The sequence below is a fragment of the Fusarium phalaenopsidis genome (assembly GCF_050370095.1).
Source record: "Fusarium phalaenopsidis strain FUZ10S chromosome Unknown contig_32286, whole genome shotgun sequence".
NCBI classification, from domain to species: domain Eukaryota; kingdom Fungi; phylum Ascomycota; class Sordariomycetes; order Hypocreales; family Nectriaceae; genus Fusarium; species Fusarium phalaenopsidis.
The window spans coordinates 279,860-305,294 of record NW_028145413.1 but is presented as its reverse complement, the minus strand read 5'-3'; the positions used below and the strand labels follow the sequence as shown (position 1 = coordinate 305,294).

The window sequence follows — 25,435 nt, the reverse complement described above, 5'->3', positions numbered from 1 at the left end:
ATCAGCCCCAACTCCGACCCATGCTTTTCCGTCTCTTCACCCTATACATCCTTCACCCAATACTCTAATGGAACTGTCCTTCAGTGTTACCCTCGCCCATGCTCTTGCTGCTAGAGCTGCCGCTCTGGATAGCTCCCAGGATGCCATCGATGTAGCTGGCACCGCTCCACTTCTGGTGTGTCAAGACATCACACTTGAGATCCTTCTCACGACGCTGCACAAGATCAACATACGCCTTCATACCCTCCGTCTTGAAGTTGCGAGCCAGCTCTGTCGTGATGGTCGCGTTGGAGTGAAGACCAGCCAGGGAGATGAGCTGCAGCACAAAGCCCTCGCGGGCAATGTCCCAGATGAACGACTTGAGCGTCTCATCAGTGAAGCCGTGGGCCATCCAGTTGAACGAGGGGGACAGGTTGTACACGAGACCCTTGCCAGGGTTCACCTCGCGGACGGTACGGCCGAGCTTCGCGGCCACCTCGACGTTAGGGTCGCCAGTCTCGACCCAAAGGAGGTCGGCATAAGGGCTGAAGGCGAGCGCACGCTTGGTGGCGGCCTCCATGCCGGCGCGGTAGTGGTAGAAGCCCTCGCGGGTGCGCGGGACGTCCCAGTTGAAGTAGACGGGCGTCTTGGTGTACTTGTCGGCAAGGTGGCGACGGCGAGAGATGCCCATGTCGCGGTCCTTGGCCGTCTCGGCGAGGTACTCGTCGATCTGGGCTTGGGCAACACCCTCCTTTTGCATGTGTGCGACGGCGGCCTCATCAAAGGAGACGAGCTTGGTGCTCTTGACCCAGTTGGCCTCGAAAGCATCAATCTCGGCGCCAACAGCACCATCGGCCTCCATGGCCTGGATGGTCTCGGCGAGGGGCTCGATCGAGGGGTCAGCGACACCGAGGATGAACTCGTGGTCGCGGACATCGATGGCCGAAGAGAGGAGCTTGCCAGACTCGGAGTCGGTTCGGGCAATGACGAGGTTCTCGCAGCCCATAACGTCCCACTGGAAACGGGTGGCGACAAGGCGGTTGATGTGCTCGCCGATGGGGACGAGGACCTTGCCAGCCAAGTGACCACACTTCTTGCCGCCGTGGAGCTGATCCTCAAAGTGAACAGCAGCGGCGCCGTTCTCAGCAAACAGCTTGGCAAGCTTGAGAACAGCAGAGAGACCACCGTGACCAGTATCACCGTCGGCGACGATGGGACGAAGGTAGTCAGTGTAGGGAGTCTTTGCGCGCTCCTCGGGGGTCATCTTGCGACGGAGATCCCACTGCTTGCGGTCGTGCATGTTCTGGGCCTTGGCCAGGCGCTGGACCTGGTTGGGGACGGTGTTGTAGGGGTAGTCGCCAAAGTCGGGGGAAACTTCGTTGGTCGAGGTGAGGAGGGAGGAGCAGGCCCAGCCGGAGATGTAGAGAACCTCTTGGTGAGGGGCCTGCTGGGTCATCTGGACGGGATCGATGGCGCCCACTATGTGGTGTTAGTCTGAGAATGTCTGGTGCTGGAAGATGTGCTTACTGGTGTGGATGGGCTCGCCCTTGGCCTGGCGCTCTTGAATGAGGTTGAAGAGCTTCTGGGCCATGACAGAGCTAGGATATTGAATCTTTTGCGTGCCGCGCTTGGAGGCGACATCAGCAGCGCTGTAAGGACGCTTGATGCCCTCATAACGAGGCGACGCCCACCAGGCCTCGATCTCCTTGACGGTAGCCTCGTACAGACGGTCCTCAGCCTCGCCAACCTTTTGCGACTCGGGGAGAAGCTGGAAGGCATCGGCGGGCTGAGTCGCGTGGCTGCTGTGGAGGGGCATTCTGGCGACGGACGAGGTGGACAGGGCGCGGGCGGCGAGGAAGAGGGCGGGACCTCGGGGCTTGGAGGCGACAGAGAGCAATTGCCGAGGAGCTCGAGTGGATATTCTGCGCATCATCTTGAGGGATCAATCTTCAACTTCCAGAAATCCGACAGGGTGTGTCGAGAAAGGGAGGAAGAGGAGGAGGGTGTGGTGGTGTAGAGAAGGGTTATAGATGCAAGAGGTGGGCTGGGATTAGCGATGGAGCTCGGCTGATGAATAATGGCCGTGGTCCGTGATAGCTCCAACAAGCTGTGTAAACCACAACACTATGGAAGCGGTATCGCACGACAATAACCTATTAAAGCTGTAGAACATGCCACTGGCTATCATTTTTCGGTAATAGTTTTGAGGAGTTGTTATCTACATGTATTGGCCTGCGATACCGGATCCATGATCTGTGAGCCTAGCTTACACAGCTGAAAGTCATCCAAGGTAAGAAATGAACCAACACTGACCCAACTTCGATGACCGTCGGTCGCCGAACACGAGCTCCGTAGCCGAGAGGATGTCTCCAATTCCCCAGGATCGTACGAGGCGAACCAGACAAAAAAAAAAAGGGCTCCCTGCCCTTGGGGTTCACGCTTCGCTCGGTACTTGACTCTCAACGTGTTCATGTCAGCAGAGCCTTGGTTAAGGACGAGGGACATTGCCGACGAGACGACGAATTGACCAATGACGGAGCTACGGCGGTTTAGGCAGGAGAACGTGATTGGCTTGGGACACCGTGGATGTTGTGTGTTTGAGCCGTGGCATTCAGCAGCCGGTTCGTGGCGGTTGTCCTCGGTTGTCGAGGCTTGGTATACCCGTGGGAGATTGGATGGCTGGGTGCCTGTTGTCCGGGGGGAGGTGAGAGAGGTTTGAAGAAGGGGAAGAGGAATTGATACTTGAATTAGGTGTTTGATGTATTATTTGTACTCTCTTTATATGCTTCAAAACATATTCTTCACTCGCAATCTCGTCATTCAATCACCCTGATAACAATTCTCACCGGCTGTAAGTCTCCCTTCTCCGCACGCCGCCAACCAACCATGACGCACCCAAAAAAAAGCACAGACAGCACTGACCCGACCCCGCATGACAAAATAGAGCAACCACCAGCTGCAGTTCCTCCCCCGCTATTCCGCCCGGCTTACCCCAGACGCACACTGCTCAGACCCCCACCTGCCCTCCAGGCAAAGTCCCCATTGCCGCTTCAATTCGTTTATAGCAGGGAAGCCGCGGCCCAAGTTCAGTTCCAATGCATACCTGCCCTACCTCACCTTTTTCCTCGTCCTTCTCCATTCTCTTCTCCCAATTCATCTCCTCTCGCACAATCTCACAATGGCCCTCAATTTGACGACTTCTCGCCGGGCTCTTGGCTCGCTCAAGGTACGTCTTGTACAGATCTACATGTGATTGTTTGAACTCGGACTTACAAGCTCTCTCTCTCACAGCCCCTCACCCGTGCCGCCTTTGTCGGCGCCCGCGGCTATGCCACTGCTGAGCCCGACCTCAAGGCCACTCTCCGCGAGGCCATCCCCGCCAAGCGAGAGCTCCTGAAGAAGGTCAAGGCCCATGCCAACAAGACCATCGGCGAGGTCAAGGTCGAGAACACCCTTGGTGGCATGCGTGGCCTCAAGGCCATGGTCTGGGAGGGTTCCGTCCTCGACGCCAACGAGGGTATCCGCTTCCACGGCCGTACCATCAAGGACTGCCAGAAGGAGCTCCCCAAGGGCAAGACTGGCACTGAGATGCTTCCCGAGGCCATGTTCTGGCTGCTCCTCACTGGCCAGGTCCCCTCGACCAACCAGATCCGCGTCTTCTCCCGCGAGCTTGCTGAGAAGGCTCAGATCCCCGAGTTTGTCGCCAAGATGCTCGACAACTTCCCCAAGGACCTCCACCCCATGACTCAGTTCGCCATGGCTGTGTCTGCTCTCAACTACGAGTCCAAGTTTGCCAAGGCTTACGAGCAGGGTCTGAACAAGGCCGACTACTGGGAGCCTACCTTTGATGACTGCATCTCCCTCCTGGCCAAGCTGCCCACCATTGCTGCCAAGATCTACCAGAACTCCTACCGTGGCGGTGGTGCTCTCCCTGCCGAGGTTGACCTTGAGCAGGATTGGTCTTACAACTTTGCTGCCATGCTTGGCAAGGGTGGCAAGGAGAACGAGAACTTCCAGGATCTTCTCCGTCTCTACCTTGCTCTTCACGGTGACCACGAGGGTGGTAACGTCTCTGCCCACGCTACCCACCTGGTTGGCAGTGCTCTTTCCGACCCCTTCCTGTCCTACAGTGCCGGTCTTCAGGGTCTTGCCGGTCCCCTCCACGGGTATGTTTGACCTTTCTGTCAATTGACAGATTACTAACCTGTACAATAGTCTCGCCGCCCAGGAGGTTCTCCGATGGATCCTTCAGATGAAGGAGGCCATCCCTGCCAAGTACACTGAGCAGGATGTCAACGACTACCTCTGGTCCACCCTCAACTCGGGCCGTGTCGTTCCTGGTTACGGCCATGCTGTCCTCCGAAAGCCCGATCCTCGATTCGAGGCTCTCATGGACTATGCTGCCGCTCGCCCTGAGATTGCTCAGGACCCCGTCTTCCAGCTTGTGCAGAAGAACAGCCAGATCGCCCCTGAGGTGCTCAAGAAGCACGGCAAGACCAAGAACCCCTACCCCAACGTCGACAGCAGCTCCGGTGTCCTGTTCCACCACTACGGCTTCCACGAGACCCTCTACTACACCGCCACCTTCGGTGTGTCCCGAGGTCTTGGACCTCTTGCCCAGCTGGTTTGGGACCGAGCTCTGGGTCTGCCCATTGAGCGACCCAAGAGCATCAACCTCGAGGGCATCCTCAAGCAGGTTGAGGGCCAGTAAATTGGTCAAATATACCCAAAGAGAAAGGAAAATTGTATGCAAAGCGATTGGAATTCGGGACATGTCTAAAAGTGTATATAAGGGTTCACAATGGACCGAGATAGCCCATGATGATTTCACGTTCATGTTTGGTGTCAAGCGACAGTGATGTTTTTTCAGGTTGAGTCGATGAGGCTCTTTTCATTTAATGTGATAAGTGGTTGCCCTGTCTATTCGTCTTGTCTAACTTGGTTCTATAGTTGTCATGATGTGTCCCGCACGTTACAACTCCTTTTCCAAGATCTCAAAGTACAGATCGTCCCTGAGCGCGTTGCCATTGACAAGCTGGTCATAAGGGAAGGGCGCCTTCTCACCAGTGATGCGATATCCTCTTCGGACATACCAGGCGATGAGCTCTTCACGCTTCCAGATAACCCACATGTTCATAATACGTGAACCCCATTCTTTCTTGGCGTGCTCTTCGGCACGTTGAAGAACTTGTCTACCGATACCAGCGGCCTGTAGTTCAGGTGACACGGCAAAGAGGCCGAAGTAGGCGTGGTCTCCGTCACGGCGACCAACTTCACAGCAGGCGACAAGGCTGGGGTCTCGATCCGCGTCAGAGTCAGACTGAGGAGTTGAAGTGCCTGAGGTAGAGGTGGAAAAGGCGAGCATGACGGCGCCGTTGGGGTCGGTGATCTTGTCGTGGAGGGACTCAGCCGAGATGCGGTCGTCGGCGACGAGGTCGGCCTCTGTGGTCCACCCGGCGCGGGACGAGTCGCCACGGTAGGCGGAGCGGACGAGGGAGAGGACTGGGGGGATGTCGGCGGGGGTAGCGGGGCGGAAGGTGAGAGACATGATGGAAGTGGTGAGATGAGATTTGGTGTTTGATGTTTGGGTGGTGAGAGGTCGAGTCTGGTGTTTTCTGAGGGTGGTGGTGATATGCTTGATGAACTTAAAACGCTTGCTATGAGTTTGAGGATAAAATATGAATATGAACAATGTAAAGCTGAGTTGAATTGATACAGATTGGTTCTTTTCGAGGTGAGTCTGTCTGGGTTATCGTCAATTAAATCTTTTCAACTTTTTTTCTAGCCCCGACAACGGAGACGGCTTTAACTCAAGTAACCGCGTTAATACCCGGACGACACACGCGCCCTTGCGCTGACAAAATTGACATGTTTTTGACACTGGCGCCGAATCCTTCTTGACATTTGAAGTCTAGAATATTCTTTTCGTTGCCACTTGGTCTCAAGACCCCCATTGGATTGTTTTAGAGTTAAGTGAGATTTCGGTTTCTATTTCTAACGCCTACGAGTTTATCTGTTTGCAACGCCTAGCTAAAAAAAAAAAAAAAAAAAAAATAATTGTGCTTCCTATGATTGTGATGGTTGTTCCTGTTGTGTTGTATATACCCTGAAATGCCGATTAAAATAAAAGAAATCAATAAAATTGCCCCAAGAGGGATTGACAACAAGTGTAAATGCTTTATGTGGTTTGTTCTCAAAACATCCCAACGTAGCATCATACTTGTTTATCAAGTGGAAAGCTTCTGCCAGCGGGCCGCGCTGTACTCGTGACCCTGGTTCGTCGTGTCCTCTCCCGCCCGGTAAGACATGAGGTCCGTCCTCTCCTGCTCCGCCACCTCGGCCGCCTTGGCCTCGCTCGCGCCCGCGCGGCGCTGTCGGAGCCAGTAGAAGGCGAGGGCGCTGACGCCGACCGCTGCGACGGCGACGCCTCCGCCGTACACGGCCGTCTTGGTGCTCGCGGGGAGGGCTTCCCACTTTTCGCCCGTTGTCTTGTCTGCTTCTTTGGGCTTCTTGTGGAGGTTCTCGTAGGCCGTCGAATTGCCCCTGGATATGTTAGAATGAAGGCTTGTGCGTTGTGGGATGAGGTCTTACTTGACAATCTCGATGCTCTCGTAGCTGCCAGACTTGTCGCCGTAGACGTATTCCTTGCCAGTGCTGGCGTCTTCCACGAGAACAGACTTGACATACATGCTGTAAGGGCCCTTGTCGTACTCGGTATCTGCGCCTGGTCAGCATGATGCTTGTTATTAGTCAAGTCGAGTCAAACTCACCACCACCAGCCCATTCACGGGTTCCCTCAGGCATGGTAGGATCTCCAGCAGCCCAAATACCAATGCTCAGCCTCATCGGGGTCTGAGGATACGCCTCTCCACCCTTGGCATCCACATAGTTGAGGGTTCGCACAATCTCGCCGTCAATATACCAGTTGAGCTGGTCCTTTGTCCAGGTAGTGGTATAGTTGTGGTAATCCTCCTGCATGCCGTCCTTCATGTAATGCCATCCCGCCTGGGTAAAGTCCTCAACACCCTTGCCGTAGTAGTTTGTCGAGGCGTGCGTGTCGTTAGCACCCAGAAGCTCCCAATCAACCTCATCAAGGTCATCGCTCAGCCACATCATGGAGCTGATGATGCCCTTTCCAGGAGCAGCCTTCATATGGAGCTCGGTGCGGCCAAAGAAGAAGTAAAAGTTTGTGCGGATGGTGGGGGAGTCGCCCTGCTTCTTGACGGAGAAGACGGCGCCGTGGTCCTTGTCGTAGGGGACATCGCCGACAATGGTCTCCCAGAGGTCAGCAGAGGGCGTGCTGTTGAAGTCCCAGCGGTGCGTCGTGCCAAAGGCAGGGTTGGGATCGCAGTCGGTCTGGTTCAGGGGGTTGCACTCGGACGTAGTCTGGGCGGCCGCGAGGCCGAGGATGGCGGCGGCCGGGAGGAGGTAGCGGGAGAACATTTTGGGTGTCAGTTTCGAAGAGGATCTATTGCATGACAATCGGGGAAAGGAGTGGATAAATGTCTGTCGCGGTCAAGGAGTGGACGAGCTAGACTGAAACGCTCAAGAGTAAGGAGTGACAATCAAGAGCAAACAAACAACGACAGAAAGTAAAAAGAAGAAACTCGTCTACTGAGACGCGTCAGAGAGCAAACAGGAGAGTAGAAATGTAGGACAGAAAGGAAAGAAACAAGAGACAGAAGAAGGAAGAAGCAGGAAAGGAGAAGAGGGACCGTGCTGGGGAAACTCAGGAGGCCATCTCCAACTCTGGAACGGCTCTTGGAGATCCATGAGGCCCTGCAATTTCAAGGGTTTTTCGTTCGCCTCCCTGACCCGCCAAGATCAACCACCGTCGGACGGTGTGTCACCATTAAACTCCACTTGGAGACTTTGCCAAGTCAAGCGGGAGAGGCTTGCCGGGGTGTTACATGGTTTCTTGACAGGATCTCTCGACGGATTAGAGATTCAAAGACGCGCCACTGGTTTCTGAGCCGCGCGTCTGTTAGGTTTAAAATTAGTCGTTGATGTTCCCTGAATTTTGTCAAGGGAACAGGGAAATCGAGCGGGATTAACGACAAGGGTCCTTCTCCACTTGGGACGCTTGGCTCTCTGGGCAGGGGTAAGTTGATTGGTAGTATTAAATAGTGGTGCAGAGCCAAGTGTTGCTTGGCACAGGGGCTATGTGGGTATTTGTGTCTACCCTTGGAGCTCTGTTACAGGGGTGTTTAAAGGAGACACAAATGGGTTGATTGCTTTGCTTTGCTTGAGTCCCTTCCATTGAGTTTCGTCGGAGGGATTGGCCCACGTGGTCGGCATGGTCCTGAGATGCATTGATATCTGTTGTGCCAGAAGACGAAGGAGCTGAGGATCCCAGTGCTACGACAGGTCGAGTCGGGTGATGGGGAGTACATGTTTGCGAGGACACGATTTGACTCGTGGCTTCGAGTAAGTGGTTGTGGATAGTGCATTGACCTTGCAGTGGATTGCAGAGAGGGCATGATGGCTGGAAACCGGGAATGGCGAGACTTGTCGGTGGCGGATGGGGTCACTCAATGTTACCAACATTGGATGTTTGTCCATGGTGTCGATGAGATTCATCTGCTGCGACCGCCAATGCTACTTAGTAGATGTGACAATATCATCATAAGATTGAGCAATGCACTTCATAACTTCATATTCTGAACTGTCATGACATCATCATCCTGTCTGCGTATCATCGTCTTCCCATTTCACTCATGCCTAGGTCACTCACGCCTGAGCCTTGAGCTTCGCAATCCGCTTCTTGGTACCATCGACAATCACATCCTCGTTATAGATGGACAGCACACTCGGGTTCTTGTTCACAGCCTGAGCCCACTTGTAAAAGTTGGGAGCCTCCTTCTCGAGAGCCGAGAGGAAGCTGGCGGGGACGAGGCCGTGCTTGCTCAGTGTGAAGAAGCGGATGACAAAGGGCGCGATGATTGCCTGTTGCTTTGTTACCTATGACCAGAGCTGATAATGAGTACTGGCTCTCACCTCGGCGAATGTGAGCTTGTCGCTGCCGTTGAAGAAAGGCGCGGCGTTGGAGAGGAGAGGCTCAATCTCCTTGACGATGCTGGCGGTGGCGTCTTTGACCACCTCCTCGCTCACAACAGACGCAGAGTAGGTGAGCTTGAAGATATGCGACTGAATCTTGGTAGACCAGGTATCCGTAAAGAAGTTGATCCTTGCCCGGGTGAGAGCACCCTTGGGGTCCGACGACGCAGGCAGGAAGTCGGACGGGTAGGTGTCGGCCAGGAACTGAGCGACGATGGCGGACTCGGTGATGATCTCTCCATTGTAGGAGATGGAGGGCACCAGGCCGCGGGGGTTGACCTTGAGGTACTCGGGGGTCCTCGGGGTGTCCAGGTCAATGATCTCTTCCTTGTAGGAGAGGCCGAGTTCCGCGAGGGTGATGTGAGCCCTGTGAGCGACTGGGTTCGTCAGTACATGTCCCGGTCGGGTAGTGTGAGCTCTTACAGGGGCACCGATGGTTAGTGTAAAGGATAATATCCGCCGGGGCCATGTTTGCTGAGTGTATGACTGATCACTGATCAAAACTGGGTTTATCAATCTGGGGTAGACGTCTAAAGATGGCACAACTCCACACATAAATAGACCTCGCCGTGGGGACAGCATTATTAATTCAACCGGGTCTGTCGGGCTGTCGCAATGGGCACGTCTTTGATTGCACCATCGATAATGCAGGGCCATGATAGGATGGTCCACCTGTATCGGCTGTGGCACCCGAAGATGGGAGGTGAAGGAGACGAATTGCGTCATTTCTAGCAGATGATTGTGAAGTTGAAGAGCATCTTCAACTCTTGTCTGTTTGTCAGCTGAAGTTGTAGCTATTTGCTTTACTGGTTATCCGCCGTAGCCGGATCTACGGTGAACAATAAGATTACTCGACATGGGCATCAACCCTTGCTGCGACTATTTTTGGGCCTTGCAACTCTCGGTTGAAGAATGGGCTCCCACGATGTGGGCTGCTGTGCCGCCTTGTGGGAGCACGGATCGAGATTACAAGCGGTATGGCTTTTGTGTACCGCAATTAGTCCAAGACCTTGTCTGAACGCGTCTGAGAGCTTGGATATCTTGAGAGTCATCCTTGGACTGTCTTGAGAATCGAAGTTTTGGCGCCACTTTGACGCGTTCTGTGGATATTTTTGGCAGAGCTTGACTGAGACGTCGAAGCACTTTCCCGAGTTGACATGCGATAATAGCCAAAAGCTCGGTCTGGTTCTCACAATGTCCTCTTCGGAAACCCTCGACTTTGTCGCCTCGGTTACCGTAGGCAGGCTCTCGAGAGCCGTCCTCAGTCGCGTCGAGACGCGCTCATTCAACACGGTCAAACTCAACAGTCACCCCGAGTCTCTGAGACAGTTTGACGACGTCTTTTCAGACGAGACAGTTCGAAATTTAGTCAAGACTATTCGGTATGATGTCGTTCTCCCGGCAGTCAGCGATAAGCGCCTGCGGAACAAGTTCCAGAGCAGTAGAGAGGCTGTGGAGAATTCGCGCGTTTTTACAAGCAGCCATGCAGATGCGGACAAGAGGCTAGGTTAGCTCTCTCTGATCCCAGTTTCTTTGTATATATTTCTTTGCTCCATATCCTTGCGTATTCCTCTCACATCTTCTGGCCTCTCTTTTCACCAGCGCCCCGGGCGAGCACACATACACGCCCATCGTTCATGGCGTCGTAAGACTGCAAGCAATTTTAGGCTATTCAACCGGAAAACTCGAGGAAAAGTCATCTCTTTCTAATCTGGGCGTGGGCAGTGAATATCGCCGTATCGTTAAAACTATGAACTCGTTTCATTCAGCTGGTGCTGAAGCGCCGCCCGAGTACGGGATGTTGGAGAACAGGCCTGCTACGTCTGCGTACAACCACTCAGACTGCATGGAACCATCGAACGAATCCTACTTGAGTCTCGAACAGCGCTCTAAAAACAAGGCCTTGAAGAATTGGATACGAACAAGGAAAAAGGTCCATCGCTGCAGCATCATCTTTGTTGAGTTGTAGCAAACTTTCTAGGGCTTCTCTACTCAGCAGAACCTCGAGGTCAATGATAAGGGCATATTGCAACGAGTGGCTAGGTCGACTACGCCAGGGACGTCGTTCTGGAGCGCACCATGATGCATCCACCGCTTCTCTGGGTCCCCGACTCGCCATGAGCGGCAGGCCACTAGAGATTGGGGAGTGAGATCTCTGTCGGTCCCGAGGTGTTTAGAATATGGGCCTATACCCACTCTGATCCTGTCCCTTAACAAGGCAATAACCTTGAGAAAAACAACACAAGCAATACACATAGATTAAAGTTATCTATAAGGAAAGCCCTCCTTTCTAACACATAACGCTCTACTTATTAAGCCTAGTCATCTCTCCTCATACCATATTCATGTTTCCTATGCCTTCCTCAATCTTCGCCCACGCTGGTGGTAGCAGAAATGCAGTGATCCAGTAGTTCTCCTCGCGGTCTTTGCCCAGGATAGCAACCACGTTTCTAGTTGACGGGCTTGTATGCATCGCCTGTGAGTGATGATACACCATAGTCCCAGGTGGATTGGTCCTCGACCCTCCCGTTTCACCTTCACGCAGAACCGCGGGGCCAAAGTCAACAGCCTCGAACAAGCCTGCCTTGGTCCAATTGGTAAAGGGCATTAGCAAAGCGTCGGACTCACCGCACACCATGGCTGGGTCACTGCCTGACTGGGATTGCTGTCTCAGATGGCGAATGAACGCGAGTACCTGCCCTTCGGTTGCCTGCTCCATCAAGTGTCGTCGATTCTCGAGTGCAATGAGGCCTAGCGGTCCGGCCGCGACCTCTGGAGAGAGGAAAGTGAAGGCAGCTAGGGCCATGTTCTGTACAAAAACCCCTGAAGATTGTGCCACCGAAGGTAACCTGAAGCGCGTGTTGATGGCGTGAAGCAACGTGAGCGGTCGGGGCTGGGGCAAGGAGGAGGCCACGAGTTGAGCCGCCCAAGCGGTTAGCACATCCCCTTCGCTAACGAAAGGCTTCTCTCCTCCATCTTGCACATCAAGGTCTTCTCGAGCTCGACGCCGCAGCTCAGCAACTGCTTTCTTGGGCAGGAAGATGGTCTTTGCTTCGACAGTCGGGCTCCATAGCATGTCCCATGCAAACCGGAGTCCAAACATAGCCATACCCCATCCTCTCAGCTGCTTGTGTGCCATCTTGAAGTCCTCTGGATTTCCCTGGGAGCTGTCCGTGGCAGCGCATATCGGATCATCGCTTGCTCCGAGCATGGGTGGGACGTGGGACTCTCTTCCTGCTAAAACGAGAGTCCAGCCACGCAGCAGAGCTTGCTGCCCCATTACATCCATGAGAACGTGCGGCCATGAGAGCCCAACAAGTGTGGCGTCGGAGAAGGAGGTTATATGGAGCGACAGCATCGGCACATCGCCAGAGACGAATTGTTCCAGAGTTTGCGGCGCGTCATCCCGGGCAGCGAACTCTCGGAAGACCGGGGGACCTGGGTGAATTGATGGTGTCTTGGTGGCTTTCGGAAGGTTCTTCGCGACTGGGTGCTCTTCTATTGACACAGAGAGGCTTTTGTGTGAAAACGAAATAGCTGGTCGCTGCGAGGTGAAGGGTTGGGGGGCATGTATTTCGAGTTCCCCGTTACTCTAATCAAGACGCATCAGTCTCCTCCTGTCTAGTCATTATAACCCATTGATTCCCTAGATATACCTTCAACCTCAGCCGACCTCCAACTTTTCTCCAGTCACAAATGTCTAGCAGGCTCGACAACGAGGCGTGTAGCTTATCGGCGTCTAGGACATCATTGAAGCGTAGTGTCCATGTCACGACGATGGGACGGAGACTCTTGGTGTCGTCGAGCATGTGGACCGGATAGATCTTGTCGCCACTGACGGGTGGCAATGAAGGTTCGGCTGCAGTTACGCCGAACCATCTGCGTAGAGTGTTCATGCTTGCCTGAAAAATGGAATGGCCATGCCCGGTGTTTTAAAACAACAGAGGTAGAGTGCTTCGCAGCTGTTGGATAGAGCACCTTGGGTCACCTTGAAGCGTAAAAACATGAACTCAAAAGAGCCCGATTTCTGGAAGGGAGGTGGTCACCCAACGCCGTGATTTAAGCAGCCTAAAACCCCTTTCTTTAGTGGGACGTCCCCGGCCAACTGGAACGTGTTATTGACCTTTAATAATAGTGTATTTAACAAGGGTCACGCATAAGGTAAAGTCAGGGGGGTACTTATAAATAAGGTGCTTAAAGGGTTTAACGTACATGTATCCCTTCAATTGTCGAGGACCTCCCGGCCGTACCCTGCCCCACACCACCCCCGTCATCAAGAAGGTACATGAGGGCAACCACACGATGCGTCATCAATAATCACCTCCTAAATCCTCATACAAACCATTCTCAATTACACGATGACTTCTCAATCGATACCTTTATCACTACCTATAAAGGCAGTTAACCCATATGATGATAATAGTTTTATCAATGAAGATAATAGCCTTCAAGAGCATGACGGTGATAGCACCCGGAGACCGGTTTTTCTGCCTGCCGAAGACCGAGGCTTCGATTTTTAACCCTTTGAAGTGCCGCGACGAGAACTTCTCATCAATAAGCTGCCCCAGAACCCGCTATTACTTTTCTAATACTTTATACCTATTTCTCTAGTCAATAACTAGGTCAAGTATACCAATGACTGGGTCAGCAGCCTTATCCAAAGCGGCGTCATTAATAGCCAAGAACACGAAATAATAGATTAATCACGCCTCTACGCCTAGAAGCCAGTCATGGCTGCAGAGGTATATATCTGGCTTGGGATTCTTATTTATATGGGAGTCCATAGCGAAACAGCGGTAGAAGACCATTGGAAGACCTCTTAGCTAGAGGATCAGCGGCCTGAACACTTGATAATCAAGTTTATGACTTATAATCGGGTTCAGCTTCTTTATCGTCATATCCGCATCTTTAACCATACCAAATTCACCGACGGCGGCGGTGACGACTTCCCTATCGTCTTCCAATGCGTTGAGCCATAGTCTCAGCATGTCCAACTTGCAACAACAGAGCTCTATGAGCCGGGCACGCATCTTGCCATCGACGAGGCTATAATCCAATACACGGGAAGCAATAAGCAAGTTGCATACGTCCCCAATAAGCCTATCGATACAGGCTTCAAGGTATGGATAGCCGCTCAGCTAGGCCTCTTCATGGGGTGGATATGGCACCAGCCCGGCGCAAAATACGGCCCTGTTGGAGTTCAAAAGAAGAAGCCGGCATCACAAAGAAAGAAAAGCAAGGGAAATGGCAAGGGTCCTAGCAAGGCTGATAAGGCCGACGAGGTTGAAGAAGTTATCTACGTGGCTACGGAAGCCGGGGCTAAGATCATAGCTCTCAACTCGACTCAAAGCGTCGTTATTGCCCTGATTAGCCTACTGCCGATATCAATATATCACGTCTTCGTAGATAACCTCTTCTCGTCGCCGGACCTCTTCCGCTCCCTTCGTCAGCACGGCCACGGTGCAACCGGCACAGCCCGGCCAAACTGTGGCATCTACAAAGGCCTTGCAGAGGCCAAAAAGGCCGATAAGGCAGGGAAGTCAGGGTTCCAATTCAATGAGATCAAGGTCATCCCAACGGCTGATAATCAGGTAAGATAATCTAATCTTCTTCTTATCTAGCTGCTAACTACTATTCTTCCTCCCTAGGTTAACCAAATCGCGTGAAAGGATAATGCCCTCGTATTGTTCCTTTCAACCGTGTTCACTGGCGATGAGACGACTGAGCGTTGGAGGAAGAGACCGTCAACGAAGACCCCAATGGCACGGCCAATACAGCGGTTTTTTGGTGGTGAGCCAGTCAAGCTTATATCGATCCCGGCCATCGCTGCTTCTTACAATGACGAAATGAATCATGTTGACCGGGGCGACCAAAGAAGGTCATATCTTGGCTATGATCATCCTATCCGCCGGGACGCTTGGCAGGCTATTGCTTGGACCTTCTTACTAGATGTGGTCCTTGTGAATAGCTTTCTCTTACAGCTACACGGACAGCCAGATTGGAATCGTTATGAAAACCAGAAGAAGTGGAGGGAACGCCTCTATAACGAGGTCTTCAAGGCCTTCTATCCGCAAAGTCAGTCAAGAAAGCTTTTTCGAGCCGGGGACGAATTTACGCCTGTTGCACAGCATAAATTCGTCCAAAGAGGAAAAAAAATCAGAATGCCTCGCTTGTCAGGGGCTTCAATTAGGGCAGCTAAGGTCAAGAAGCTCAAGGAAGCCATTGGCGCCAGTCAGTCGCAATAAAAGGAGACGTCAATCAATTTGGGGGTGTGAGCAGTGTAATATAGCAATTTGTAACTCGAGAGATTGCCGGTACTTCTATAATAGGCTAAAATAGGTGGGGGATTAGGTACCTTTGATCCGATGCATTTTTATTGGCTGCTTCCCCCTGCCGTGACCTGGCGGGAGGTCCTCGACAATTGAAGGGATAAACCACGTTTCAAAGACCGAGTTCTTCCCGGCCTTTTATGCCGCATTTTAGGCCACTATGACGGAAAGAAATATCAAGGCATCCTTTAAAGGAGCCAGGCTTATTCCTCTTGACCCAGAAATTGTGGTCTCGAAGCTTAATGTGCAGCTACGGACTCCAACGCCTGCCGAGGAGGATGCTGAACCGTTGACCCCTTGAGTCTCAAAGACCCCAAAGACTGTGCTTGAGGCTGGTTCTTAGTCTGGATACCTTGAGAGACGAATCAGAAGGCACCATAGCAGCTCCCTTGAGTCAATTATAGAGGCTTTGAAGTCTGTTAATCAGGCACTGAAGGGAAATATGCATGAGATGACTTTAGTCAGGGCAGAGGTCCGAGAGCTTCGACTAGCAAATGAGACATTTAGCCGGCGCCGTAGGGCAAAAAGGACCCGGCTACAGAAAATAGGGGTAATGACAGTAGAGGAAGGAAGGCAAGCAATTGATCAAATGGATGTTGATGCGCAGGTAGTGGCTAAATCGTCGAGAAGTGGTGGTCAAGGGAGGTCGGCGCGACCGGGGGTTCGGCATTGTGGTGTCTGCGGCAAGCCCGGGCATAATGCAAGGACCTATCAGGTAGTGATTGAGACGTCTGGTGAAGAGTATAGTGAGTAGTTTTAATTGATCAAATGGTTTATGGTGTTCTTATTGCGATTTCTTTAGAGAAGGTTAAGAAAAGTGCGACGCTTACTTCACTGCGACGCTTACTATACATGTACGTTACTACTACTACTGAGTACTAAAATCCTATGATCCCGAACGGTGAGGAATAGTTGATTATTTGCCTGAATAAATAGCGTACTGGGCCTCGCCATCCGCCGCTGCCGCCTCCCAAATATCACACATACCTCTTCTTCTAGAAAAAGGGATGCATTCCATCTCCGTAGCTACCTGAGCCTCGACCCGGTCATCTTCTGCTTTGCTCCAATCTAGGTAGGCCATCATCTCCTCTTTAGTCCAATCTCTAGAGCCAGTTGGCGTATCGCAGCGCTTGCCCATCTGCTTCCAATCGAGACACCACCGATAGCTTGATTTGTCATACCGCTGAGGTAGACCTAGCGCCCTCCGATATTGCTGGTTGGTTTTAATATTGCCACAAGGCTGCGCCTTGTACCAGGCATCTCGAGCAGCAACATATCTCTGATAGATAGCCCGCGGGTCATCATACCTAAGTGCCGGCACCATCCTTGCCTGAGCCGACGGTGCTGATGATGATGCTGCCGGCACTGTACTGTCTGTGTCGTCGATACTAACAACAATGCGGCTAGCACTATCCCTGATTGGCCTTGCCTGCCCTGATGGCCCTGATGACCCTGAAGACATTGGTCTTAGAGCTTCCCCTGCCTGCAAAGATGGTGCTGATGAAGATGTCGTCGGCACTGGTCGTACCTGCCCTGATAATGCCGACGGCAACGCCGCTGGCATTGCCCCTACGTGCGCCGACGATGCTAACGACTGCAAAAGTTCCTCGTATCGCTGAGGACATGCCTTTGAAGTCATTCTATGACCTACTTGGTGGCATCTGCTGCATTTGGGTTGTGCCTTTGGCCGTACTATTGCCTGAACTGCCTCGAATGCACTTGGCTCTCTCTGGGTGCTTGATTGCGGTCTACCAGTAGTCGAACCGGCGGCTATTCGATCAGGTCGATGCCGAGGCTCTAGTAGTAACTGATAAACACCATGGCGATTGAGGTGCCAATGCGTATAAAAATGCTCCAGGCGAAGGGCTTGACCTTGATCTCACGGCCTCCCTTGCGCCCATACTCTCAAGGCTCTATAAGAATAAGAGAATGCGCCGGTGCAACCAGGCAGGTTTTCTTTCAAGAGCAGCTTCCGCTGTTCTTTAACTTTGCGTAAAGCTTCGTGAGATACCCAGCCAGGTATGGCACTATATAGTGATCTAGAGAGCTCAATCGGTATTCTTATTTGCTGGCGCGCTTGGTTGGATCGCAGTTCGGCTAGTTGATTAAGGAGCGCATGCTTCATAGCCCTCTAAGTCTCGAAGAGATCCAGCGTAGATTTCTTGAGGTGACTCTTAAGGAGCGCATGGATACCCTCAACCCGCGAGGTAACTATATTACCAAAATGAGGGTGCTGATCAACCCAAGCCTTCACCAGCTTTTCCTTGTATGGATCGAGCCAATTAGCCTTAATATAGCCAACCTCTTCAATGTATTGCGGTAGGTAGCGCCTTTCAAGCTCTTATACGCACTAATCAAAGGCCTCTTCATCTGGTGACTTCATAATTGAGTGCCAGTGGTTGAAAAACTCACTCCAATCGCTCAGGCCCTGTTGATAGGCCTCCGATCCTTGTTGGTGGCGCACGAATATTGGCTGGCAATAGCGGAGGACTGCCTTGTTCGCGTGCCATAGGCATAAGAGAGAAATTGAAGATGGGAAGCAGATCTCTGCAGCATTCACATAAGCCTTATCACAGTCTATTAGGATAATAGATGGAAGCCTTGTATTGCAGAGTTCATACAGGGACCTAAGCCGGTCCAAGGCCCATAGGTAGTCCTGCTTAGTCTCGCTACTAAGAAATGCAAAGGCGATATAGAATGATCGCTGGCAGGCGTCGACGCCAGTTATATCAAGGAGTGGCATTCCATATTTATCCGTCTTATATGTGCAGTCGAGGAAAAGTAGGTCTGGATAAGCCTGGAGGTACGCCAATAACTCTGGGTGGGCGAATAACACAGCCGTGACTTGGTCATCTGAATCGAGCTACATCCGGCTCCAGAACCCTTCCTTATCCAGCTGGTTAGCTAAGGCGTGTATAGTGCTCTGTCCCACACACAGCTCTCGTTTGATATCTGCGATACGATTATAGATATCTTGCTGGGTTGTAATGGTGTTCGAGTTCTAACGGATATAAGTCCTGATATCCTTTGGCACTACTCCGGCACTCATAAGGCGGCGAATTGTTGACTTGTCCGCATCAGAGAGCTGCCGATGGATTGGATGAGCCGATTTATGCCAGCTTGGCTCGTGGTTGTGTAAGGAAGATCGGCCGTCCGGACGATGCTTTAAAGACCAGGTGGCCTTATCCAGGGATTCCTTCGCAATAATTAAGAACCGACAATTGATTCCTCGTGTACCCGTTGACTCATGCGGGGCGAGCCCGGGCGAGCCAACTTAGGAAGCTAAGTTGGCCCTAAAACCATGGGATACTTCTAAAACCCCGGGATAGCCCCTTACTATGACGCGTCTAAATTTACCTGTATTTCCCACTAAAGAAAGGCCAAAAAAGAGACATAAGATAGTGTATCTAGTGACTTCGCGTCTATCTTTATTATAAATGCCAATAACCTCAAGGCTGCGAGGGAAGTGGTCTGGTCACGTGCTAACTTCGCTAACCGACCTTAACGCGCTTCTTCTGCCAGCATCATAAAGCTACTCTCTATTAGGGCCGTAATAGTGAAATATAAGGCTTCCTCGAGCAGCGTAGTTGACCGGCTTGTCAAGCAGCTAGAGAACCCTGATTCCGTGAGGCCGGTAGGACGCCCGCGATCCCTGACTGATGAAGAAGAAGAAGCTATTATTGCCTTCGTTATGTGGATGGAAAAGTCCGGCTTTCTAGCTTCTCAGCCCGAGATTGAAGACGCCGCCAACACCCTTCGCCACCGCAGGGACCCAGAAGCGAGGCCAGTCGGTCATTCCTGGTATAGCCGCTTCTGTGAGGATCATCCTGAACTGCAGAAGACCTTCCTTAAGGCCGTCGAGAAGTCCCGTGAGTCCTGGGAAGCCGGAGGCATTACTGACCTTAAAAACTGGTTTGAATGACTTGCTGAGACTATCAGGACCTTTAGGATCGGCGCCTCTGAATGCTGGAATGTAGACTAAGCCGGGATCAGAGTCGGCTGCTTGCGTGAGCGGGTATAGTGCCTTGTTGTGCGCACGAGGAGGAAGACTTGCGCCTAAGTGTAACAGGCTGAGCCCGTGGAGGTCTCAGCTTGCACTCTCGACCAAGACTGTTACGGCTTGGTTACCCGTAACGGCGCTGTAAGCCTCTATATAGGCAGCTGAAGCACCACTATGATTGCTACAATAGCGATTATAGCCCAATCTTTTGCCCTGTGGCGTGACGGCTAAGGTGCACCGTTACAAAGACCCACATAAGCTCAACAGCTAAAAGGGGCTCTTTTCGCTTCTCCCTTTTCACTTTCTTTTCCTTTCTTCCTTAGCTTTAGGATACTCGTTAGAGTCGTTCAGCTAGTTGTCAATATACTCAGCTGGACCGTTACAAAGAGAAAGCTATTCTTTTATAACTAATAGTTCGGAATCTATTAGCCCGATTCGGATAAAGGTTATACCGTTGAATAGCTCTTTTCCGAGACCTTCTAACTAGATATAGTACGTATCAATCGGATAGCTAATAGCCGGGCTATTGCATAAGGAAGATAAATCCTATAGGGTTTTATATTCTAGGTATTAGAAACCAGATAGAAAATACCCATATAAGAAGACCGGCTTTAATGGAGTTATCGGGCTTTGAATAAAGCCCTAAGTCCGGGTCTGTAAAATACCTTACTTCTAAGAAGGTTTTTTATAAATAAAATTCTAGAAAAATACGCTTATAATATATAAGCCTAGGATTTTATTACCCTATACTTTGGCTTATGCGCTTTCTTATAAAGTGCTTACCTAAGCAATAGCTGCTTAAGTAAGCAAGATATAAGGGAGTATTAATACTGCCCTTTCTAGGCTTATTTCCCTTTTAGGAAGGTCACGTAACTTCGGACTTAAACCTTTATCATAAGCCCGATAACGCCGTTAAAGCCGTAACCTTCCAAAGGATATTTCCTATCCGGTTTTAAATATCCTAGTTTAAAACCCTATAGGTTTTAGTTTCTATTATGCCATAACTCGGCTTCTAGTTATCCGTTACTAGCAAAACCAACATAGCCTCAAAGCCCGGAATCAGAGCTATCCGACGGTATAACTTTTATCCGAGTCGGGCTAATAGATTCCGAGCAGTTTGCTATATAAGCTAAAGGCCTTCTCTTAGAAATAGCTCCTGAGATTTTTAACCATGACAAGCAATAAAAACACCAATCGGAAGCTGGTCTTCTCTATTATAACCCTATCTTACTTTTGACCCACTTTTATTACTCTATGATTCCTTACCTAGCTAATTAGCTTTTTATAAAGACTGATTCCACTGCCTATTCACCTCCTATCTTTATTACCTACCCTATAGTCTTTGAAGACTATATTATCTCTATTCTTCAGTCTTTTACAGGGTCACGTGACTTACCCTATATGTCTGGAATCACCCAGGAGGGAAGTTTATGTAACTCCGTAATATCTCGCTTATCCAAGCAGTTATAGCTTAGATAAGCATACTATTAAATAGCGCCAGTAATATACCATAGGATAGCAAGTTATTAGACTTATATTTTATAAGCTAAATATCCTAGAATTATTTATATAAAAGACCTTTCTTATAAAAGTCTTTAACAAAAGCTAATCTTATTAAAATTTTAAATATTATTTAATTAGATATTATCCTTCGTGATTATATTTACTATAAGCTAAAACTAATTATAAATAATAATTAGATCTTTACACTTTACTCTTTAGTAGCTATATCTCTAAGAAACTCATATATTAAGCTCTAAGTATCGCCTAATAAAGTTATAAGTCTAGCGCTTGCCAATAGGTAGCGTATCGCGGTCGGCGAGTAGTTAATTAGTTATTTCTTTAATAAAACGCAGTTAGGGGGGGAAATCCTCGCGAATCTAGGTCGAGAATGAATTGAACTATGATCTGTTCTTCTAGATCAGATAGTCGACGTGACTTTCGGATCCAGTCGCGTCTTGATTGAATGCTATTCTGACGGCGACATAAGGTCATATGATTAACCTTGTAAATATCTGCAGCGCGTCGGATGCTTAGTTTGGGGTTATTTTGAAGGGCCTGAAGGGCAAGAAGCATTCTAGCCTCATAATCCGGGTCTGACATGCCTAGTGGTTGAAAAATCAATTGATCAATTGAAGAGTTTGGTATAGGAGGGAAAAGTGGCACACATACTTGGGTGGCACACATATTTATCATATACGTTAGCATTGAAGTTTTAATCTATTAAGCTTCTTCTTACTTAATGCTAAATTAGAATAGCTAGTACAGGCTATAAAACATTAATTTTATCACGAAAAGAACCAAAGCCTTGGACAACAGTGTTGGGCCCGGGTATCGCGCTGAGTCACGCAAGCTGACATCGCGCAACTCCATCTACCTCCATATTTCGGACATATCCCTCTGATTATAAACCCTCGCTCTTTCAATTGCTCTGCACATCCACTTTGCTACTACACTGCTTTTTAACCCTGCCGACCGATACTAGCAACGACAATGGCAACCAATCTCACCAGCGAGGCAGGGGCTTTGCCCTTTGCTTCTTGGATTATATCTCGCGCCGACTCGGTGTCAACCTTGCAGGCAATTATGGTCGCATTGGCTGTCTATCTCATCCTTAATAGGATTGGGTACTACAAGAGGACTGTATGTCTCCCATGGCCACAGAAACAATTATTCGCACAATTTGTAGACTGACATTGACCCTCTTAGCCCAAGGTGCTATCGCATGGGTTCCTGCCCATCCCCTTTGTCGGCCCGTGGATCGCAGCAATTAAATTCATGCGAAACCCTGTTGACGTTGTACGCGAAAGCCAGAGAAAATCGAAAAACGGGCTCTTTCGCATCGCTACGATCCAGGGAGAGTATGTCCTCGTCACAGACCGGCACAAGGTGGCCGAATACATCAAGGCTGCAGACACGATTTTGAACATGCAGGACGGTGCAAATGATGTATGCTCACTCGTGAATTCGAAACCCAAGGCTAACCAGTCTCAATAAAGCAACAGCAAATCCCTCTGACCATGGGATATGGTGTTGGCCACAGGACATACCACACAAGCGTTGTTCGCGGGCCGATAACTAAGGGCATTCCCACCAAGACGCCGATGATGCTGGAAGAAGCAACACTGGCAATTGACCAATACATTGGCTCCCCTCCAGGTAAGCACAGCGTGTCGTCCTGGGCTCACGCTTATCAAAGCTGCCTCTAGAATATACGCCGATCGCTTTGTATCAGGCAATTGCTCTTACAATCGGAAGAATCAGCAACCGGATTTATGTTGGAACCGAGTTCTGTAGGTCGCAGGCCCATAACGATCTCTGAAAGTAACGCTTACGCATACCTAGGTCGGAATGAGGAGTTCCTGCAAAATGCTGCTGATTATGCCCAAGCTGTGGTCATATCCGCTGAGGTCCTTCGTATTTTTCCAGATTGGATTAAACCGTACGCTTTACATCCCTTTTGGGTGCTTGGACTCACAATGCTCACACTGGCTTTAGAATCTTGGTGCAGTTCCTCCCGGTCATGAAACATCGACGAAACGGCTACAAGTTCCTCCGGAGGTACATTGAAGACCGACTGGAAGGAAAGCTGGATGAGAATGGCAACAAACCTGAGGACCTCGTTCAGTGGCTGGTTGACGCGGCTCCTCCAGTCGAAAGAAACGGTCCCATGATCGCTGAGAGGGTTATGGCGCTAAACGTTGCGTCAATTCATACCACAACCATGGTAAGAAACTTTGACATGACGCTTCGGCTTAAGCAGATGGAGAATGACACTAACCTTGCTTTGCCTTGAGACCGTGACGGCCGCCCTCTACACCCTTGCCGCACAGCACGAGAAGTACCTCGAGCCACTGCGGCGAGAGGTGATTGAGAATCTTGAGGACGGCGAACTGACATATGGCACACTCCAGAGGCTGCCCAAACTGGAAAGCTTCCTGAGAGAATCTGGCCGCTTCAACATTGCTGGTCTGAGTGAGTCTTGCCATCCTGACCGAATGCTGCCGGTGTCGGTCTATAGTCAAGGAAGCCTCGACTAACAATCTCTATTCTTAGTGGCAATGCAGCGAAATGCACGACAGGAGTTCAGATTCTCAGATGGCACTGTCATCCCGCCTGGTGCAAAGGTGGGCGCTCCGAGTCTGATCCTGCATCGTGATCCGGAAGTATACAAGGACCCAGATGTTTTTGACGGCTTTCGCTTCTGCCGCCCAGAGTACTCTGGTACCAAGGAAAAGACTCCCGTCACCACCACCACCAACTATTTCCTCTTCGGCCACGGAAGACATCCTTGGTAGGTTCCTTCACCCAACAATCAATCGTCCTTAATATAGGTCTGTCTGCTAACCATGCCCTAAATGGTTTTAGTCCAGGACGGTTCTTGGCAGTTCATGAGATGAAGATAATTTTTGCCATTTTGCTACTCAAGTATGATCTCAAGCTGGCTCCTGGCACGTCACCGCAGCCTTGGTTCATTGGAACCATGGCCATCCCGGACACGACGTTGGAAGTGCTGTTTAAAGTCTGGCAGGGTTGAATGAACAATGTTTGTTAGGTAAATCAGAATTGCATATGCCTCACCAGCAGTCAAGGACCAAATAAGCACGCTGGTAACTGGAGGACAAGTAGTTCAGCCATCTCGCGAGGCGCACCCAGAATGCTTATTGGCGCTTATTCCATTTTTCCAATATTATGATTCATCTCATATGGTGTTTTACAGCATTGGGTTTTGATGCTGTCAGTGTCTATTATTGTGTTCTTTGATATTGTGCACGGTCTTCTGGCCCAGTTATCCCATCGAGGGCTGGGCTTCCTTCAACTGTAACAAAAAACACATTACTTGATATTGTGCATGGTGGAGACGTCACTGAGAATAAAATGATTAATCTCATGCCTACTGACAATTCGATTTCAAAGCCACTGGAATCGTAGTAGTACTACTATCTCAAAGTCCCAACAAATACTTCGAATCCTCAGCGATCGTTGGATCTTGTTGATCCTTCAGGAACTCCACGCGTCGTCCAACCGCCTGGGCCGTCATCTCCGGTTGCGACGAAACCCAGAACTTGCCCTCAGCGATCTGACGCATCATAATTTTAACCCCCTCGTTGAGATCCATGCCATAAGTGTGCATCGCCGAATGCATCATTTGCCGATAGGCTTTTGCACTGGCGGGCTCTCCCGCCCCGGGCTCAGCGTCAAAGATGCTCGTCTTGAGCATACCTGGGATAACCGAGCACACGTTAACCGAGGTTTTCTTGAGCTGCATTTCCAGAAAAAGGCCCTCGGAGAAAGCCTGGACCGCATGCTTGGTGACAATGTAGGCGGTTTGGGTTGGGAATACGCTAAAGGCACCGATGCTTGCCAGGTTGGCGATCCAGCATTCTTCGCCTTGGTCGATCATGCGTTGAGCAAAAGCTCTGACTCCATTAATGACGCCCTTGACGTTTATGTCGAGAGTGGCGTCCCAGCGTGAGGCAGGAATCTCCCATGAGAAGCCGAGGGTTTCGATGCCAGCATTGTTGATGAGTAAACGGACATGGCCATGGCGAGCGAAAACATCTTCTGCCAGTGCCTCGAGTTCCGATGGCACCGAGACATCAATGGCCCTGTGTTCAGCCTTGCCACCCTTTTCTCTGATGGATTGGGCGACAGCCTCGGCGCGCGGTGCAGAGACATCAGTCACGACGACAGTCATGCCTAGTTCAGCAGCGCGAAGGGCGAAAGCAGACCCAATGCCGGCACCAGCGCCAGTAATGACGGCTACGCCGCCAGCCAGCTTCTTTTCGGAGTTGGTCATGTCCATGTCTGCAGCTTGATCTCAGAGGGTGAAAGCTCAGTTGCAGGGAAAGCGGAGAGAAGCAGCAGAAGCAAGGCCCTCGGCATGAAGATTTATGCAAACACAAGATACTCTAACCGTGGCACTGTTACTCAATGACAAGACAGGCCCCGCCCAACAGCAACTGACAAAGCTGAGCTGACTCGGTTTCTCCTGTCCCGAACAAGTAACCCCTCCTGAAGCACGAAAGAACACTCCTCGCACCAAGCCTAACACAGAGGTAGGATTTCG

The 25,435-nt window shown here is 50.7% G+C and overlaps 10 protein-coding genes across 10 annotated transcripts; 4 read left to right on the top strand and 6 right to left on the bottom strand.

Moving 5' to 3' along the window:
• Positions 1-64: 64 nt before the first annotated feature.
• On the bottom strand, positions 65-1,912 carry LRP88_02383 (methylisocitrate lyase ICL2; the record flags this gene model as incomplete). The annotated part of the gene is made up of 2 exons (XM_083239035.1): positions 65-1,458; positions 1,507-1,912. The coding sequence occupies 2 exons, from the start codon at positions 1,910-1,912 to the stop codon at positions 65-67; spliced, it is 1,800 nt and encodes a 599-aa protein (XP_083104165.1).
• Positions 1,913-3,157: 1,245 nt separating this feature from the next.
• LRP88_02382 (citrate synthase-like protein) lies at positions 3,158-4,690 on the top strand (the record flags this gene model as incomplete). Its single annotated transcript, XM_083239034.1, has 3 exons — positions 3,158-3,205; positions 3,271-4,145; positions 4,195-4,690. The coding sequence occupies 3 exons, from the start codon at positions 3,158-3,160 to the stop codon at positions 4,688-4,690; spliced, it is 1,419 nt and encodes a 472-aa protein (XP_083104164.1).
• Positions 4,691-4,951: 261 nt separating this feature from the next.
• Positions 4,952-5,527, bottom strand: LRP88_02381 (acyl-CoA N-acyltransferase; the record flags this gene model as incomplete). Its single annotated transcript, XM_083239033.1, has 1 exon — positions 4,952-5,527. The coding sequence occupies one exon, from the start codon at positions 5,525-5,527 to the stop codon at positions 4,952-4,954; it is 576 nt and encodes a 191-aa protein (XP_083104163.1).
• A 679-nt stretch (positions 5,528-6,206) lies between these two features.
• On the bottom strand, positions 6,207-7,422 carry LRP88_02380 (concanavalin A-like lectin/glucanase domain-containing protein; the record flags this gene model as incomplete). Its single annotated transcript, XM_083239032.1, has 3 exons — positions 6,207-6,522; positions 6,571-6,697; positions 6,750-7,422. 3 exons carry the CDS (start codon positions 7,420-7,422, stop codon positions 6,207-6,209), a joined length of 1,116 nt encoding a protein of 371 aa, XP_083104162.1.
• A 1,287-nt stretch (positions 7,423-8,709) lies between these two features.
• On the bottom strand, positions 8,710-9,505 carry LRP88_02379 (thioredoxin-like protein; the record flags this gene model as incomplete). The annotated part of the gene is made up of 3 exons (XM_083239031.1): positions 8,710-8,925; positions 8,977-9,403; positions 9,468-9,505. 3 exons carry the CDS (start codon positions 9,503-9,505, stop codon positions 8,710-8,712), a joined length of 681 nt encoding a protein of 226 aa, XP_083104161.1.
• Positions 9,506-10,230: 725 nt separating this feature from the next.
• LRP88_02378 (uncharacterized protein) lies at positions 10,231-10,548 on the top strand (the record flags this gene model as incomplete). The annotated part of the gene is made up of 1 exon (XM_083239030.1): positions 10,231-10,548. The coding sequence occupies one exon, from the start codon at positions 10,231-10,233 to the stop codon at positions 10,546-10,548; it is 318 nt and encodes a 105-aa protein (XP_083104160.1).
• Positions 10,549-11,368: 820 nt separating this feature from the next.
• LRP88_02377 (uncharacterized protein) lies at positions 11,369-12,247 on the bottom strand (the record flags this gene model as incomplete). The annotated part of the gene is made up of 1 exon (XM_083239029.1): positions 11,369-12,247. The coding sequence occupies one exon, from the start codon at positions 12,245-12,247 to the stop codon at positions 11,369-11,371; it is 879 nt and encodes a 292-aa protein (XP_083104159.1).
• A 1,939-nt stretch (positions 12,248-14,186) lies between these two features.
• On the top strand, positions 14,187-14,702 carry LRP88_02376 (uncharacterized protein; the record flags this gene model as incomplete). The annotated part of the gene is made up of 2 exons (XM_083239028.1): positions 14,187-14,627; positions 14,685-14,702. The coding sequence occupies 2 exons, from the start codon at positions 14,187-14,189 to the stop codon at positions 14,700-14,702; spliced, it is 459 nt and encodes a 152-aa protein (XP_083104158.1).
• Positions 14,703-21,858: 7,156 nt separating this feature from the next.
• Positions 21,859-23,902, top strand: LRP88_02375 (cytochrome P450; the record flags this gene model as incomplete). Its single annotated transcript, XM_083239027.1, has 8 exons — positions 21,859-22,008; positions 22,075-22,314; positions 22,365-22,524; positions 22,711-22,807; positions 22,864-23,092; positions 23,163-23,340; positions 23,422-23,659; positions 23,734-23,902. 8 exons carry the CDS (start codon positions 21,859-21,861, stop codon positions 23,900-23,902), a joined length of 1,461 nt encoding a protein of 486 aa, XP_083104157.1.
• Positions 23,903-24,310: 408 nt separating this feature from the next.
• LRP88_02374 (SDR family NAD(P)-dependent oxidoreductase) lies at positions 24,311-25,171 on the bottom strand (the record flags this gene model as incomplete). Its single annotated transcript, XM_083239026.1, has 1 exon — positions 24,311-25,171. The coding sequence occupies one exon, from the start codon at positions 25,169-25,171 to the stop codon at positions 24,311-24,313; it is 861 nt and encodes a 286-aa protein (XP_083104156.1).
• Between the last annotated feature and the right edge of the window lie 264 nt (positions 25,172-25,435).